The sequence below is a fragment of the Macaca mulatta genome, chromosome 13 (assembly GCF_049350105.2).
Source record: "Macaca mulatta isolate MMU2019108-1 chromosome 13, T2T-MMU8v2.0, whole genome shotgun sequence".
In the NCBI taxonomy this organism is placed as follows: Eukaryota; Metazoa; Chordata; class Mammalia; order Primates; family Cercopithecidae; genus Macaca; species Macaca mulatta.
Window position 1 is genome coordinate 61,725,983 of NC_133418.1, and position 18,472 is coordinate 61,744,454.

General features: G+C 36.6%; 1 protein-coding gene across 30 annotated transcripts in view; it reads right to left on the bottom strand.

Annotated features, from left to right (window-relative positions):
- The window catches only part of EHBP1 (EH domain binding protein 1), a 418,858-nt gene that overhangs the window by 6,312 nt on the left and 394,074 nt on the right, over positions 1 to 18,472 (bottom strand). For all 30 annotated transcript variants that reach the window (XM_077958265.1, XM_077958254.1, XM_077958260.1 and 27 more), the window contains 2 exon segments: positions 2,613 to 2,712; positions 1,436 to 1,509 (listed from right to left, as the gene is read on the bottom strand). In XM_077958265.1, the coding sequence (XP_077814391.1) occupies positions 1,436 to 1,509; positions 2,613 to 2,712 (174 nt within the window).

The window sequence follows — 18,472 nt, forward strand, 5'->3', positions numbered from 1 at the left end:
ATATTCTGTGTTGAATGTAGTGTGTATAATGAATCTATAAATAATAAACTATGATGAGTTATATGTATTAGATATGCTATATATAAACATTATATTACACATACAAATATATATAATATAAATAGTTTTTACTGTGCCTACTTTTCAACTGACTATTTTGCTTTTTTAAAGACTATACCATGACTACAAAAACTGTATCGAGAGAAAAAATACCATTTAGTATAGCTGTATACTTTATTTCAATGGCAAGTTTCACAGAACTTCTTAAATAATTTTGACAAATTTTATAGTCATTATCAATGGTATAATTTGATACATCTGGGTAGCCATTTGAAGGAAATGGGCTAACTGAAGCCTTTCAAAATAAAGTAAATCAGATTTCTAAATGAGGATATACAAATATTGCCAGTGATATTTATCAAATGAGTTTATGAATATAAAACTAAAAATGAAATGTCTACAAGCATATATGATAGTATTTAGATAAACAGCATGCATTTTGATGACAATATTTATTAAAATATTTTAAGAATATAAGGCTTCACTTGGCTTTCCCTTACGTACTTAAATTTCCAGTTTCTGAACTAATTAGAATTGACTTATTATAGATCAGGTACCTTATCAGGTGAAGAACAAAATTACCATGGACAGTCAATGGGTTAAGAGGTCAATATAGAATAGGAAAATCAGTTTGCATTGATTAGACAAAAGGTCCATTTTACAGAGCCCAAAGGATTAGCTTTTAAGCAGACATCTTTGAACTATAAGACATTTTCAACTGAGAGATATAAGGAGAACAGCATTATAAAACACCTAAGAATTTTACAAAATCATATATAGTAAATGCCAGATAAGCTAGCTGATGTTTACTGATATATGAACCATGCATAGGATTACTATATAATTCATTTAAAAGCTTTATGAAAAGTGTGAAACTTTCATTTATCTCATCTTTGTCCGGATATTCACTTAACACAAGTTGGAATCTTAAGAACTGTAGAAGACTGAACAGGGATATATTTCAATGTTGACATCAATTAAATATTAAGGTAAAATTTAGAGTCTGGATGTAAAAAATCAAATTGATAAATCTTTTCCAAACCTCCCCAGTGGAAACAACTTTAAATTGCACTTAAGTAAAAGGTAATTAAATCAATCAACTCCTTATATTTTCCATTTTATGGACATATAAGCTTACTGAATCAAAAGTTAAGACAATTTTGTGCCATTATTAATAGCAAACATCATGATTATCTATCTGAATTAGGGTCCTTAAGTTTATATGGATACTGCTTTCTGCCTCCACGGCATTTATTTGCAATTCCGGAAGGTCCCTAGTACACCAGATCTAGTAAGACCAGAAGTGTATCATATTCTTTAAATCTCTTCGACAACTGACACGTCACATACCTCACCCCACCATAGCATTTCTTACCTTCAATGGCTAGCATTGCCCGCAATTCCCGGTTCAGCAGCTCATACCGTCGTTCTAAATCATGTTCTTTTTCCCTGGGCAAGTTGCAAAAGTTCATCAATATGCTAATTACTAAATCATTAAACACTTAAAAGAACCTTTAGGTTACATTGATTTTAGGACTCATAACTGACTTTTCTCTTTAACTTTAAGCCACTCCAAACAAATGATACACAAACCTAAAACCTTCCTCAGTCGAATATTTACTAGTGCTCTTATTTTCCTCCTTCAATTCTGAAGGTTACATAGGTATATTTTAATCTGAGGATAGTTACTCACTTTCTTCATTGCTTCTTGTACCAAATGCCAAGTATGAGGCTATTTTCGAAAATATTTTTCATAATTTATAATCTTTTTTCCAAAACTCCACATGAAAAGAATACAAGAAACATGAAAGTACCAGCAGTGTAAATTTAATACAGAGACCACAGTTCAGGATTTGTTAAGTTTTCTGCTTCTTCATAACTCTTTTATCAAGTTCAGGCATAGCAGAAATTATAAAATTAGACTTTTTCACTAAAATAAACCACGTAAGCCTGCTCATTCTCACACTAGGTGGCATACTAGAAGAATACTGCTAGTGAGCAGAAAGGAACAAGCTTAAGTCCTCCGGTGAACTAAAATGCTAAAAACGAAGAATGCTTACATTTTGTCTAGACTCCATTTTACTGTAATTCTTTTAATCACAAAAAGGTCACTTTTGTTTTAGTAACTGATCTTTTATGCCAAAATTTAGAGTAACATCACCTGAGACTATAAATGTACTTTTGTCCTTATTAAGAGTTATTTTATTTAACTTAGAATTTGTTAAATAAACTTTAATTTTATTTATCTTCCCCTCTAACCCTCAATATAAACCAAACTTCTTTTTCTTGTATAAGTGATTTATTTCTTAAGTACAATAATTATTTATATTTCTTGGCTTTCTGTATAATACTTTTTCAGTGTCTACTGTTCCATTTAAAAGTTCTTATAAGATGAAAACTGTCATATACTATTTTTAATTTTTTTATAAAACATGTAATCTCTAAGGAAAGGGAAAATACCAAATAAATATGAAATCCCAAATAAGGCAATAACAAGAGGCCTAAGATTTATCAATGTTGTAGGCAAAACAAGCATAATCATGAGTACTTACAGAAGAGACAGCTGATTCATTCTCCTTATTAAGGCATTTTTCTTATTAACTAACATAAACCATTCCTGCATCATAGCTTCTTCTTCTTCTGTGTTCCTTCCTATAATTCAGGAAGAGTTACCTCTTATTATATGACGTTATACAAGCCAAATAATAGTTTAGCACAGAATTTTTTTTAACATAGAAAACATTTTAGTTACTCTAATACTATATATTAAACTGCTTATAAGAAGGTTAAAGTCCAAGTCCTGATAAAAGAAATCCACATTTCAAAACTCATAAATCAATCTTCTTAAGGTGATATTTGGCATGCATATTTTAGTCTCCGTGAACATACCTATAGATCATATTAACTCTAAGTACAGTAAACAAAATGTCCTACCTTTTAAATTCTCCCTAGAGGCTGACTTGCTATTATGTTTCAATGAGGAACTCACAGTGCTGACAGACATATGGTCATGATTTAAAAAAAAATTAAAAAATCATTATGAGACCCGTAAGACTAGCAGGAAGATCAGGGAAGTCCAGAGATTGTGTGAAAGCTTCATTTGTAACAACTTGCTATTTTCTTATTTTCCTCCCCAAAAGTAAACTAGAGACATATACATATATATGACATTTTGGAACTCATCATCCCTAATAGGGTAGACTACTTATAAATTACTAAATACACTGTAAATGACAAGGCTACAAAAAAATGCCCACAGCTATCTATGAAAAAAAAATTTAATGAACATCATGATGTTCAGAAAACATGTGAGCAGAGTGACAACTGAATATTTTAGATTATAAATGATTGTACAAAGGAGATACTTAAAATTCTCCATTGCTAATATTCATCCCATCATCTAATACCACCCTGCCACTTCCTCATGAAGGCCAACATAATCCATATTAAGCATTATAATATAGTATATATTTGGCATTTGTTCATGTAGAAGTAGGCCACAATTATACTGAAGAAAAATATTAATTTTCCCAACTTCCTTTCTCTCCCTTCAAATTATACCTAGTCAAATTTCTAATTCTTCCATTTTTATTTCATGAAATTTTCCCATGATGGGTTTATTGTTTTGCTAAGCTATTATTTAATATTTCAGTCTAACTTCCGTATGGCATCCATAAGGTTAATTTAAATATCTATTAAAAAATTAAATAATCCCCCTCAGATTATTATTCCCTAAGTTTGATTTTCTTTTCAAGTAAAATGTCAAGGATAGTCCTCTTCCACCAACCCCACACTTGCCTTCTCCAGAGGTATGATTATAGTTTAACATATCTCCTTCCAGACCACATTGATAGCTATGTCTATCACACGTTTATATACTGTATCTATAGACACATACATGTTTCTTTAACATAAGAGCTCACATTACATATTCATCTATGATGTGTTCTGTCATACTGTCCAAATATCTCATTCTTTATAGTACTTGCATAAATTATGAGCATACCATAATTTAAATATTTCTACATTAATACAAATTTAAATAATTTTTAGATTACAAATAGAATATAAAAAGCTAATCTGTGTGTTAGGGATTAAACATGTATTTCAGAGCATCCCTATAAAATAGATAGCTATTGTTTACCATTAGGGAGAATAGTTGAGAATATGTGCCTTCATTCAATGCTGTTAAAACTAGTGGTACGAAGCCGACTTAGGATAGATTCTTTTAGAGTCTGAACAAAAGTCTTTATTGTTTTACAGTATTTTTAATCTCTCTTTTAGGGTAGCTGGTTTTGTATTCACTTTGGACCATGTGATGTCTTGACACTGGTCATGTGATATAGGCTGCGATAGGCACAAATCCCTGGGTAGCAACAAAAGAAGAAAGAGTAAAAAGAAAAAGCTGAGAAAAAGCTTGCAATTTGGAAAAAGGCCAATTGTACCCTGGTGAAGGCCTTTTTGATCAGTGAAATGCCACATGTGTGCAATATTAATAGGTATAGATTTTATGATATTTTACTTTCTGATTAAAGACTTAATTATTGTGTTCATAACCTATGTGACTTATAAAAATATAGACTTATTAAAACTTTCTTTTGCGTTTAACTTAACCTATAATTTGAGGTTTTCAGGCAATACTAGAAGCAACCAGCCTACTCTTAAATTAGCATCATTTTCTTCAATGGAAGACTGCTTCCTTGAGAATAACAATATTGATGTGGTACTGTGTTATTTTCAGTTTAACTTATGCCTATGAATTCTAGTGAAGAGTAAGAGATTCCCTTCCTCTAATTGTTAGGATATGACTAATAACAAAAGAATCTCATGTTTTAGAAGGAAATAAGCCTAACAATAAGAAATATTTAAGGACACATTACTCATTGCTTCACAGAGTATTTAATTGGAAAAACATATTTGAAGATAAATCAATTCTGTATCACCAAATCCTTACCTGGGATAGCATACAATCATGGACATCTATACTTAACCTAATACTAAAAAAATTAAAATTTTTTCTAATACATCATTACACTATTGTTTTTAGGGCTCTTAAAATTTTTTAAATTTAAAAAGCTTTTAAAAGCCAGTAAGTTGAACCGTTACAAATTAATCCTGACTTTAATAACTGGTTAAAGACCCCTTTAGCTTTATAAGTAACAAAAAATATTAAAGCCTGTGATCACAGTGAGCTTTTCTCATTTCTCCTCTAACCATTTGTTATTTAATCCAATACTAGTAATCCAATTTGTCCATCAGACTTTTAAAGGGCAGAATGCAACTTCCTCAGCTTAGACACTTTTCAAAGTACAATATATTTTTCAAATGAATGCTGGATGTTTCATTTTTCCCAACTGTTCCTAGCTCTAATGCATGAGGAAAAAAAGAACAAGATGAACATTGTTCATACTGATTAAGTAAGAGCTCATTAAAGAGCTGTCAGTGCCGTACTTTGAATATGCATGAAGCATATAATCAGATCTAGTACCGTCACTAGAGGAGAATACGGTAAGTACAAAGGATTGATTTAATTACTTAGAGTGGGCTGTGGTGGTAAAGCAGTCTTGTTAGTGCAAAAAGAAAAAGAGGTTGTATTCTGGCACTGTTAGAAAAAAAGGCAGTTTTAGCTTCTGCCACAATACCTAATCTCAGAATAAAGCACTTTACATTGTAGCTTAAAATGAAGACTGTCATTATTTTATAAAATGGCCATAAATCGTTTAATCTTATTTAACCTAACCTGGTTAACTACCTCTTTTTCAAAATTATCTTTAATTTGTAATTACAACCACATTTTTATCACCTAGACCAACAATAATGCTTTTAAATTTTTTTTTGTTTCACCATTTAAAAAAATTCAAGACATATACTATTGAAAGCCATTTTGAAATTAAAAATGACAAAATGATACACTACAGTATACAATTACTAAAATGTGAAAGCATGGCTGAGTTGTTACACTATATTTTAAAACATAATACCTCATGTTTATTGTAAATAAATTACCAATAAAAATATAAAAACTACTTAACTAGTTTCAACCTTAACATTTTAAAGTACTACTTAACATTTAAAGTACTACTTATATAATCTCTGGTAATATTTTTTCCTACTTTGTTTCCTTAAAAACTTCTGTTTTTTATTTTGCCTCCAAGACAATGTAACATCTGTTTCGATATCACAATCCTTAATGTCAGTTTTTTCTTTTAATCCATTATTGTAGCTGGAGTATGATTTGTAAACATTATTAAATAATCAAGGATAACGATAATGGCAGGAAAACTAACTATTTGTAAATATAACTTCAAATTATTCTTCCTATCACATAGTTAACAAAAACCACTTGACAGAAGCATATGATGCAGAGCACTACATGCAATACTTAGTATTAACTGACAATATCAACTACTTTATATTATATATCTTCCAAAAAATTCTTCAAAGTTATTATTTTTATTTAGTAATTCATTCATGTATCCAAGAATCTGTATGTGATTTTTATTTATTTTTTCAGAAGTAGTATTTTCAATGTAAGTTTTAAAATGAATAAAAGTGATGTCAAAAACCAGAAATTATGAATCATATTTTAAAACTCTCTTCTCATTATCTTTTCATAATTAATCTTTCACCATAAAAGTATCTACTTATAAAGATATATTTTAGACAGTGAATTCTTACATAAATGCAAAATAAGGAACAAAACAATTTTAGCTGAATAGAAGACAAATTCAATGGGAAAGAGTAAACACATATAAATGTAGGCTGCTGTTATACAAGTATACAAATTCAAGATTTTCTACCATGAAATCATTAAAGAATGCTGAAATCTTGCCATAGCCCCATAGTGGTGATGGCTGAGTAGTAATCACATATAGCCCTTAAAGGACACAACATAGCAAAGCTAAACCAAAGCACAAAAACAAAAAAACCTGCCATTACAAATTGTCCTGATGGTGATTATAAGAATATGATGACCTTTGAAAGACATATGACAAAAAGACATATGATACATGAAGGTATCCAAGTAACTGGTATTTAATGGATGAAAGAGATGAATTTGGTGCAGTTATGTAGGGCCATGTAGACATTAACCCCAAAGCCAACATTATTGCAGGACTCCAGTGCCTCAGTTTTAGAAAATATTTAAACTTAGGAAATAGAGCTATATTATGAAAATAAATTTTACTATAAACAAAAGTTTCTGATCCAACGATATCCTCAAACAGCATCAACACAGAAGAATCTGATAATCTTTACTGGTATTTTCAGCAGTTTAATTGTCTTAAAACCATTTGCTCAGCCTGATATATTTATAATATTAAGAGTACAAACTTTGGGAAAAATCTTGTCTCCTTTGGTTGAAGCAAAAGAAAAACTGCCATGCTCTCTCACACATACATTTTATTTACCTGTTTGCTAAGATAGAATGTGGGGAGAGATGTGAGGTAGCAACTTTCTACACACAACTTTTAACAGACCCCTATGCATGGACTTTCTACAGGAGGAGGCACAGACAACTCCACCAAAGTTCTTCCTCAATAAACTTACACATAGAAAGAAGCTATTTCTAAAGGTTAGAAGTTTACAGCAGTCTTCTTGTACCAACTCCTTACTCCTTAATAGGGTCTGAACTGACTTTTTTTTTTTTTTTTTTGAGACAGAGTCTCACTCTGTCACCCAGGCTAGAGTACAGTGGTGCAATCTTGGCTCACTGCAACCTCTGCTTCCTGGGTTCAAACAATTCTCTTGCCTCAGCCTCCAAGTAGCTGGGACTACAGGTGCCTGCTATCACGTCCAGCTAATTTTTTGTATTTTTAGTAGTGACAGGGTTTCACCGTGTTAGCCAGGATGGTCTCGATCTCCTGACCTCGTAATACACCCACGTGGGTCTCCCAAAAAGTGCTGGGATTACAGGCACGAGGCACCGCGCCCGGCCTGAACTGACCTTTTTTTTTTTTTTTTTTTTTTTTAAATAATTTATTTCTTTTAATTAATTAATTTATTTTTAATTATACTTTAAGTTCTAGGGTACATGTGCACAATGTGCAGGTTTGTTACATATGTATACATGTGCCATATTGGTGTGCTGCACCCATTAACTCGTCATTTACATTAGGTATATCTCCTAATGCTTGAACTGATATTTTCTATACTGAAGGTCAGCATTGGATTTCTCAAAAGGTAACACTAAACACAAAGTTAGGGCAAAAATAAACAAAAAAGCATCAAAGTAGTCATTATGGGAAAAATTATAACTGATAAAATTATTTATATTTACTTATAGTTTAGGTTTTTTTTGTTTTTTGTTTTGAGACAGGGTCTTGCTCTGTCACTCAGGCTGAAGTGCAGTGACACGATCTCGGCTCACTGCAACCTCCACTTCCAGGGTTCAAACAATTCTTTTGCCTCAGCCTCTCGTGTTGCTGGGATCACAGGTGTGCGCCACCACACCTGGCTGATTTTTGTATTTTCAGTAGACACAGGGTTTCACCCTGGTGGCCAGGCTGGTCTCAAACTGCTGGCTTCAAATGATCTGCCCACCTCAGCCTTCCAAAGTGCTAGGATTACAGGTGTGAGCCACTGTAATCCCAGTTACTCAGGAGGCTGAGGCAGAAGAATTACTTGAACCTGGGAAGTGAAGGTTGTGAGCCGAGACTGCATCACTGCACTCTAGCCTGGGTGACAGAGCAAGACTTCATCTCAAAAACAAAAAACAATACAGTTTTTGTTCAGTTTAGCTTTTTGTAAAAAAATTGAGCCCCTTGATCTCAGACTAATTATTGAAACTCTCTAAACCTCAGTTTCTTCACCTCTGTATGGATAACGGTATTACTTACTTCACAATTGTTGTAAGAATTGAGAAAATCCACGTAAAGTACTTAGTGCAGAACCCAAGACTACAAGCTATGATGATAATAACGAAGGGGGTGATGATGGTGTATATAGCCCTGAGGCAGGAACTGGAGATGCAAGATAACCAAGATGTGGTCCCTGCCCTCAAAGGCCGCATAGTCTAGTATGGAGATAGACATATAACCAGGGATAACTAGAACAAGGGTAAATCTGTAAACAATTTCATGGACACAAATTGTATTTTTAATCTTGGCTACCATAACAAAGTCTATAGTTAGTGTTCCATTGGTCATATGCAGGATAGGTGAAAAATGTGGGTGAATCAGTACAAACCCATCTCTGCAGCTGGAAAAACAAAGCAGATACCCTACTGGGTCAGCAGTGTCACTGCTGCCTACAAAAGATAGCCATAGCTATGGTAACACAACAGTGTGGCTGTGCTCCAAGTAATGATAGTCTAGTTATTCACAGTGGGTTTTAGAGACTTAAAAAAAAAGTAGATAGTGGAATACTGCTTAATATCAAAAAATAAAAAAGGTACACTTTAAGATTGAAAATTATGGACTAATGGAACACATCTACAAGTTTGCTGGTTATGAACATAAAAGTTTAAAAAGTGAAAATTACACTATGAAGTACAAATTGATGTAATTTGAAGAAAAGAATGACAACAACAGAATACCAAAAATTTACAAAGCAAAAAGCTTCAGTGGGAAAGTAAGTTTTCACCATTTTTATAGGAAGATATTTTGATGTTAAAAGCACAGCACCTTTAAAATCAGCTTATGAAATTGTCAGTGTAGATGAAATAGCTCATTTACTAAATGCCAGGTGAGACTGTGATTAGATTCTACTGAAAGTATGGAAAATTAAATATATATAATTTTTAAAATATAGAAATACAAACTCAGACAGATAGGCTTTAAATGTGTTCCAGACAGGCTCCTTCCTAATAAAGGGTTTCTCCAAAGATGTATTATGCAGTCGGACAACTACTCTTGTAGGTAACCTGCTCCAGTGTTGCTTAAAGTCTCTACAAATTGGCTGGGGGTGGTGGAGCATGCCTATAGTATCAGGTACTCAGGAGCCTGAGATGGGAGGATCACTCAAGCCTAGAAGTTCAAGGCCAGCCTGTGGAACATAGCAAGACCGAAACTCTTAAAAAAAAAAAAAAAAGTCTTTAAAAGTCCTTAAAATATCATACCCAGGGTGTCTCCAGATCCTCCAGTTTCCAATAAGGGATGAGTTCAACCCTCAACTAGCTGCCTGCACAGTAAGTTTCTTTTCCACTCTATACCTGGTTTGATCATGCTTGGGTTCAGATAACCAGGTAACACTGCGATATATCCTTCCTATGTACCTTCTCATTTACTTATTTAATTGACAATAAGTGTATATATTTATCACGTACATGTTTTGAAATAGGTAAACATTGTGGAATGTCTAAACTATGATAATTAACATATGGATTACATCATATATTTATCTTTTTGTGTGGTAAGAACACTTAAAATCAACTCTCTTAGCAATTTTCAAGTATAATACACTATTAAAGGCCAGGTATGGTGGCTCATGCTTGTAATCCCAGCACTTTCAGAGGCCAAAACAGGAGGATCGCTTGAGCCCAAGAGTTCAAGGCCAGCATGGGCAACATAGCGAGATCTTGTCACTGTAAAACAGACAAACAAACAGAAACATATACTCACCACGTTGTACAATAGATTTGGTGAACTTATTCCTCCTATTGAACTGAAATTTTGTATCCTTTCACCAACATCTTCCCTGACCTTACCCCTACCTCCCCTACCATCTTAGCTCCTGCTAACCACCATTGTGGCCTCTACGTCTATGAGTTCAATCTTTTTATATTATAAATATAAGTAAGGTCACATGATATTTGTCTTGCTGTGCCAGCCCTATTTCACTTAACATAATGTCCTCATAGGCACCTTCCTAAATGTCTATAAGGGAGAGCTGATGGGAATTATGCCTCCCCACTTGTAGCCCGCACCCACATTTGTTCTCAAACCACAGAAGCCTAAGCAAGGCAGGACGGTGTAGATCCTTCTCCAGCAGCTTTCTAACTTGAACAGGATTTCAACAATTACACAACACCTTGAAATCAAATGCAATAAATGCTGTTCTTCCAGACCAGACCAGGTGATTAGTGTGGGTTTCAACACTATAATACCACATCCAGTGCCCCTCAATGGTTCTCTGGAGAACCATTCTCTTCACTTGGCTACACATTATCTTCACTAGAGTACACTCATAATGAACTTGGGTCTGTAGTGCCATTTCCTGAAGTTGAGAACAACAGTGTCTCAAAGAGACTGTCATGTATTCCCTTTATCAGATCACTGATAACCAGTAAGTTTCGTATAGGCTGGGAATAATAATGGTGATGATGATGATGATAATAGCATCAACTGTTTAATGAGGTTATATAATTTACCTCAAGTCATATAGCTAGTTAGTGGTGGAACCAGGCCTCAAATGCAGCCAGGTTCTCTTGTGAGCCACCACTCTTAGCCACCCACTTGACACTTAAGGACTCATAAGTAATCAGTCTTACCAGAACAGACTCTTTATTTAGAATTCAGGCCAACCTTGACAAAGCCTTCAGAGGGCTCTGATAAACAAATGAACACAAAAAAACTTTCAAAACTCTGATAAACAAGAAAACCCTCATGCTGTTCACTTAGTTCATCTGTAACAGAGGGGATTTCATTTAGTCTTCGCATGTGTAAGCCATTGGGACTTAGCAATGATGTCAGAGCAGCATACCATTCTTCATAAGAGGAGTCAGCCTTTCTTCCTATGCAAACATGTCCATAAGATCCTTGAATTATAGGTTGGCATATGATGTCTTACAGAAATGGGATGCCTAGAAGAGACCTGTTCACTTCTTGGGTAACTACAAGTTACCTGTGATTCCATTTGAGGCAATGGAAATGACCATTCAATGAAAACGGTCAAGCAAGAGTACTCTGCCTAGCCCTGGATTATCAAGGATACATTCAAGTCCAGTTATGCTCTTTAAAAGCTACAGGAACTTGTATACGTTATTTATTCTCCCTAAGACTCAGTTTCCTCATCTGTAAAATGGAAACAATGGTACTACTTCATAGAGTTTTGTGAAAATTAAATGAATTCAAATATGTAAAGCACTTAGAATAGTGCCAGGCTCATGGTAAATAAATGCCATATAAGTAATAAAATATTGCTATTATTGTTTCTTTCTCTTGCTCTCTCTCTATACACACACACACACACACACACACACACACACACACACACAAGGTAGAGAGCCATCTTCATTACTCAAACTTGAGTGTCCTCCCTTGACTCCTAGAATTATTGATAGAGCAAGGCATGGTGATTTCCTCCCAGCAGAGTGTCAGAGTTTTGCTGACTGTCTGTGCAAGCATTAGAAAGGACCATCCACAGAAGTAAATATGTTGGGCAACTTAGTGCAAGTCTGAAGTTGTTAGTTTCATTGAGCATATTTCTAATGTCTTTACACATTCATTTTACTGAACCAATCAACCAAAATGCATCCTTACATCATTCTACCTTTTAAAATCTCCTCAATGCGCTAAACCCATCAGCTACCCATTACCCTTTTTTATTTTCTTAAAGCAGCTACTCAATTGCAAACCCTCCATGAGACATTCCCCTTTCCAAGGTTACACATGTTCTGTTAAGTCTATTCCAAAGATTCTTGTGCTAATTGCCATTTTGTTCAGTTAGAAGTCTAGAGGAAACCTAATGTGTGACTCCCAGAATCTCTAAAATTCCCAAGGATTAGGTTATTTTCATACTTATCTTCAACTTAATCCCCAGGATATGTTCAGTTGCCCTTTTATCATGATATAAATTTTAAAATACCCTGTAGAGTGAAGAATATAATGGCATCCCAAGAGTTCATCTCAGATTTTGGCATAAATCTTATGGGCCAATCTCAAGCAGTTAGCTTTGTCCTTGTGTTGTAATGTCCTTTCCCTTCTCTCCAAAGCTACAGCCCATTTAAAAAGGGCCAGAGCCTCACGCCTATAATCCTAGCACTTTGGGAGGCCGAAGTGACAGGATCATTTAAACTCAGGAGTTCAAGACCAGCCTGAACATAGCGAGGCTTTGTCTCTACTAAAAAATCAAAAAAGTTAGTTAGCCGGGTATGGTGATGTGTACCTGTAGTACCAGCCTCTCAGAGCCTGAGGTGAAAGGATTGCCTGAGCCCGAGAGATGGAGGCTGCAGTGAACTATGACTGTAATCCAGCTTGGGACAGATCAAAACCCTGTCTAAAATCTGTTTGGTCCTCACAACACACCTGTTGACACAGTACTTCATTTTCATTTCCCATATCGTTGCCATCAAATCAAATTACATATTTCAGAGTTTAGCAAAATATCTACCTAATCTACACTAATAATTTTGTAGGATGATTTTAAAGAAAACATGTTTATCATCTATAAATGATGAAAACTAATCTTTTAATAAAATTCCATTATCTAAAACCAAACTTTGTGGGCTTTATGAATATTTAGTACTTTTTTCTAGAATGATATTCTACTTTTTTATTTTTCCCAGAGTAGATCTCGCTCTGTTGCCCAGGCTAGAATACAGGAGAGTGATCATAGCTCATTGTAACCTTGAACTCCTGGGCTCAAGCAATCCTCCTGCCTCAGCCTCCTGAGCAGCTGAGACTACAGGCGCACACCACCATGACTGGCTAATTTTTAAACTTTTGTAGACATGGGGTTTCACTCTGTTGCCCAGGCTAGGCTCAAGCAATCCTCCTACCTCAGCCTTCCAAAGCATTGGGATTACAGGTATGAAACACCATGCCCAACCAGTATTCTACTTTTGAATAGTAATGTTCAGTATAACTAATTCAAAATAAGCATTTGAGTAAAAACAAATGGTCTTAAAAGTGTTAAATTCTGACTCCATCTAATTTTTTTTTTTTTTTTTTTTTTTTTTGAGACAGGGTCTTGCTAAGTGTTGCCAAGGCAGATATACAGTGGCATCATCACAGCTCACTATAGCCTTGATGTCCTGGGTTCAGGCAATCCTCCTGCCTCAGGTTCCTGAGTAGTTTGGGACCACAGGCACATGCCACCATGCTCAGCTCATTTTCAAATTATTTGTAGAGACAGGGTCTTGCTATGTTGCCCAGCTGGTCTTGAACACCTAGGCTCAAGTGATCTTCCCATTTTTGTTTGTTTTTTGTTCTTTTTGAGATGGAATCTCACTCTTGTCATCCAGGCTGCAGTGCAATGGCTCAGTCTTGGCTCACTGCAATCTTCACCTTCCGAGTTCAAGTGATTCTTGTGCCTCAGCCTCCCAAGTAGCTGGGATTACAGGCACCCACCACCATGCCCGGCTAATTTTTGTATTTTTAGTAGAGACGGGGTTTCACCATGTTTGCCAAGCTGGTCTCGAACTCCTGACCGCGTGATCTGCCCACCTCGGCCTCCCAAAGTGTTGGGATTACAGGCATGAGCCACCGTGCCTGGCTGATCCTCCCACTTTGGCCTCCCAAAGTGCTGGATTACAGGTATGAACCACCAGACCTAGCCTTGTCTCCCTCTAATTTTGTTCTCATAAGAAAATAAAATATTTATGACTATTTTAATAATTCATTTCTCTAGAAAATTTTTACACCTGAAATATAAAACTATCTCTAATTTTTTAAAGCACTAAAATTTGTAATAAACTCATTTTTAAAATAGACAATTATATCAGTCTAAATGTCTTCCTTGACTTATATTTTTAACTTTCCTTATGGAGCTAGATCCTTCAAAAGCACAACAGATATAGCCATGAAGAGATCTGTCAGATTCCAGTTCAGAAGTGTCTAATGTGGAGGACAACATGCTAGTAGGGAAGAAATGTTAGTGCTTGACACAATTCCTAGTTTTGGCCACCAAGTGGTGCTATTAATTCAGAGTGAACTGGCACTGGGGGCATGGGATTGGGTGGCTTTGGGGTAGGTAAAGAGTAGAAGAGCAGTCTACAACCAGTCAGTAAGTACAAGGGACACTGACAAGTCAGATGGTTGCAGCTCTGTATACTGTGAATTCATGTATCAATGTCACTAGTTTAAACACAGAGGATAAAACTAACTTACATACACTCATTTTTACAGGTCAAGTCCACTGTCTTTCCTTAGGAAAATAACTGTTTATGTATATATATTTGTATCAAATCTTATCCTGTAAAGCTGCACAGCTGTAAAAGTAATCACACTATTTTGATTAATCTTTGTTTCTCTAAAAATTCCTTCAAATTCCATTAAAACAAAACAAAAAACCTTTACAGAAAACTATTCAGCAAACATTACAAACATTAATTAGTAATATTAAGCATCTAAAAATATCAAATGTATTATTATTATTATTATTATTTGATACACAGTCTTGCTATGTCGTCCAGGCTGGAGTGCAGTGGTGTTATCTCGGCTCACTGCAGCCTTCACCGCCCAGGGTTCCAGCGACTCTCTTGCCTCAGCCTCCTCAGTAGCTGGGATTACGGGTGCACACCACCACGCCCAGCTAATTATTGAATATTTAGTAGAGATGGGGTTCTGACATATTGGCCAGGCTGGTCTCGAACTCCAGACCTCAGGTGATCTGCCTGCCTCAGCCTCCCAAAACGCTAGGATTACAGGCGTGAGCCACTGAGCCCGGCCTCTAATGTTTTTAAAAAAATAGATATCAACTCAACAGGTTTTTCTTTAACTTACACTGTAAACTTTTCCTGATGAGACAGCTCCTTTGAGTGCATGAATACTTTTCACATTCCAGCTCAGAAGTGACAAGTGGGGATAGGGAACAGATACAATGACTATATATGTTCAGTTTTCTTATGCAACCCACCTAGAGGCCTATGAAAAGTGTTAAAAACATAATGAGTAACTAAAAGAAAGACTTAATAATCTACCATCCACTAGAAGAACTGGCAATGTCGACCAGGTGCGGTGGCTCATGTCTGTGATCCCAGCACTTTGGGGGGCAGAGGCAGGCGGATCACCTGAGGTCAGGAGTTCGAGATCAGCCTGGCTAACATGGTGAAAACCCATCTCTACTAAAAACACAAAAATAAGCTGAGCATGGTGGCGCACGTCTGTAGTCCCAGCTACTCTGGAGGCTGAGGCAAGAGATTGAATCAAGCGACTGAATCAATCTCTTGAACCTGGGAGGCAGAGGTTGCAGTGAGCTGAGATCGCGCCATTGCACTCCAGCCTGTGTGACAGAGCAAGATTCTGTCAAAAAGAAAAAGGAGGAGGAGGAGGAGGAGGAGGAGGAGGGAGGAGGAAGGAGGAAGGAGGAAAGAGGAAGGAGGAAGGAGGAAAGAGGAAGGAGGAAGGAGGAGAGGAGGAACTGGCAATGTCTCCACAACAGAATGGCCAATGATTCGAAAGCACAGCTTTGTAAGCCTGCATAACAACGAAAGTAAGGTTCATGACTATTCACTTGGACAGTTCTGTCTCCAAGATGAAGGACCTAACAAGGGTCAGTAATGCATCCAGTTGTTTCTATACATTAGCATCCGTATTTTTAAATACAAATGTTTTGAACGCCTGTGGCAGGTGCCTGCACTAGGGAGGCTGAGGCAGGAGAATCGCTTGAACCTGGGAGGCAGAGGTCGTAGTGAGCTGAGATCGAGCCACTGCACTCTAGCCCAGGCGACAGTACGAGACTCCATTTAAAAAAAAAAAAAAAGTTTCCGTTTGGGGAAACTGGGAGAAAGGTGTCGAAACAGAGCTTGCACCCTTCCATAAACTACCTTGATTTTGGTTTGGGACTCACACATTCTTATCCATCTCTGATGTTATTCTTTGTCAAAACAAATTGTGAAATGTTGGCTAATTTTAGGGGATGAAGTCAGGATGAAACAGAGGAAGATAAATGCATTTGTAAAGTTGACTCCTACCTGATGTCCTAAAATACATTTCTCAAAATACAATGTCTAAGTTCGGTTTGTTTCTGTAAGTGCCTAACACTCATATAATAAGTGTAGGAATTCAGATAAAGGGACTAGCACAATTCCTCAGGCTTCCTCCTAGTTACTAATTTATCTGTGAAAATTATGGCATTCACACAAATTTTCATCAAAGTTACTTTTCACATATAACCTAAGGGTTGAAAAACAACACAATAACAACAAAAATAATTCTCCAGCCTTATGCCAAATTCCTAAACCAGTACTTTTGGCTTTTCTGGGGGGCTGGGGGAGAGACAGAAGGAGAGACAGAGAGAGTATAAGTGTGCATGTGTGAGTTGCAGAGAAGAGGAGAGTTATGATAGAACAAGATGTGTATATTAGAAGCTAAGGAAAATTTGCCGGGCGCAGTGGCTCAAGCCTGTAATCCCAGCACTTTGGGAGGCTGAGACGGGCGGATCACGAGGTCAGGAGATCGAGACCATCCTGGCTAACATGGTGAAACCCCGTCTCTACTAAAAAATACAAAAAACTAGCCGGGCGAGGTGGTGGGCGCCTGTAGTCCCAGCTACTCGGGAGGCTGAGGCAGGAGAATGGCGTGAACCCGGGAGGCGGAGCTTGCAGTGGGCTGAGATCCGGCCACTGCACTCCAGCCTGGGTGACAGAGCGAGACTCCGTCTCAAAAAAAAAAAAAAAAAAAAAAAGAAGCTAAGGAAAATTTAAAGTAAATGTAGAAACAGCTGGCTGTGGTGGTGCATGTGATCCCAGCTACTTGGAAGGCTGAGGTGGGAGGATCACTTGAGTCCAGGAGTTTGAGAACAGCTTGGGCAACATAGCGAGACCCTGTCTAAAAAAAAAAAAGAGGCCAGGCACAGTGGCTCACACCTGTAATCCCAGCACTTTGGGAGGCCAAGGCGGGTGGACCATCTGAGATCAGAAGTTCAAGACTATCCTGGCCAACATGGTGAAACCCGTCTCTACTAAAAATACAAAAATTAGCTGGGCGTGGTGGCACATGTTTGTAATCCCAGCTACTCAGGAGGCTGAGGCAAGAGAATGGCTCAAACCTGGGAGGCAGATGTTGCAGTGAGCCAACATCGCGCCACTGCACTCCAGCTGAGGCGACTGAGCAAGACTCCATCTCAAAAAAAAAAAAAGAAAAAAGAAAAAAAGAAAAAAGGCAGAAACAATAATAAATAATTAAACTACTCTAACTGATAGCAGTATCTACTATTTTATTGAGTGCTCACTCTCTGCCAAGCTCTGTGCTAAGTACTCATAACTTTCTGAAGTAAGTATTATCAGTCTTTTTCTTTTCTTTTTTTTGAGATGGAGTCTCATTCTGTTGTGCAGGCTTGAGTGCAGTGGTACAATCTCAGTTCACTGCAACCTCCACCTCCTGGGTTCAAGTGATTCTGACTCAGCCTCCCAAGTAGCTGCGATTACAGGTGCCTGACACCACATCCAGCTAACTTTTTTTTTTTTTTTTTTTTTTTTGAGACAGTCTCACTCTGTTGCACAGGCTGAAGTGCAGTGGCATGATCTCGACTCACTGCAACCTCCACCACCCGGGTTCAAGTGATTCTCCTGACTCAGCCTCTCAAGTAGCTG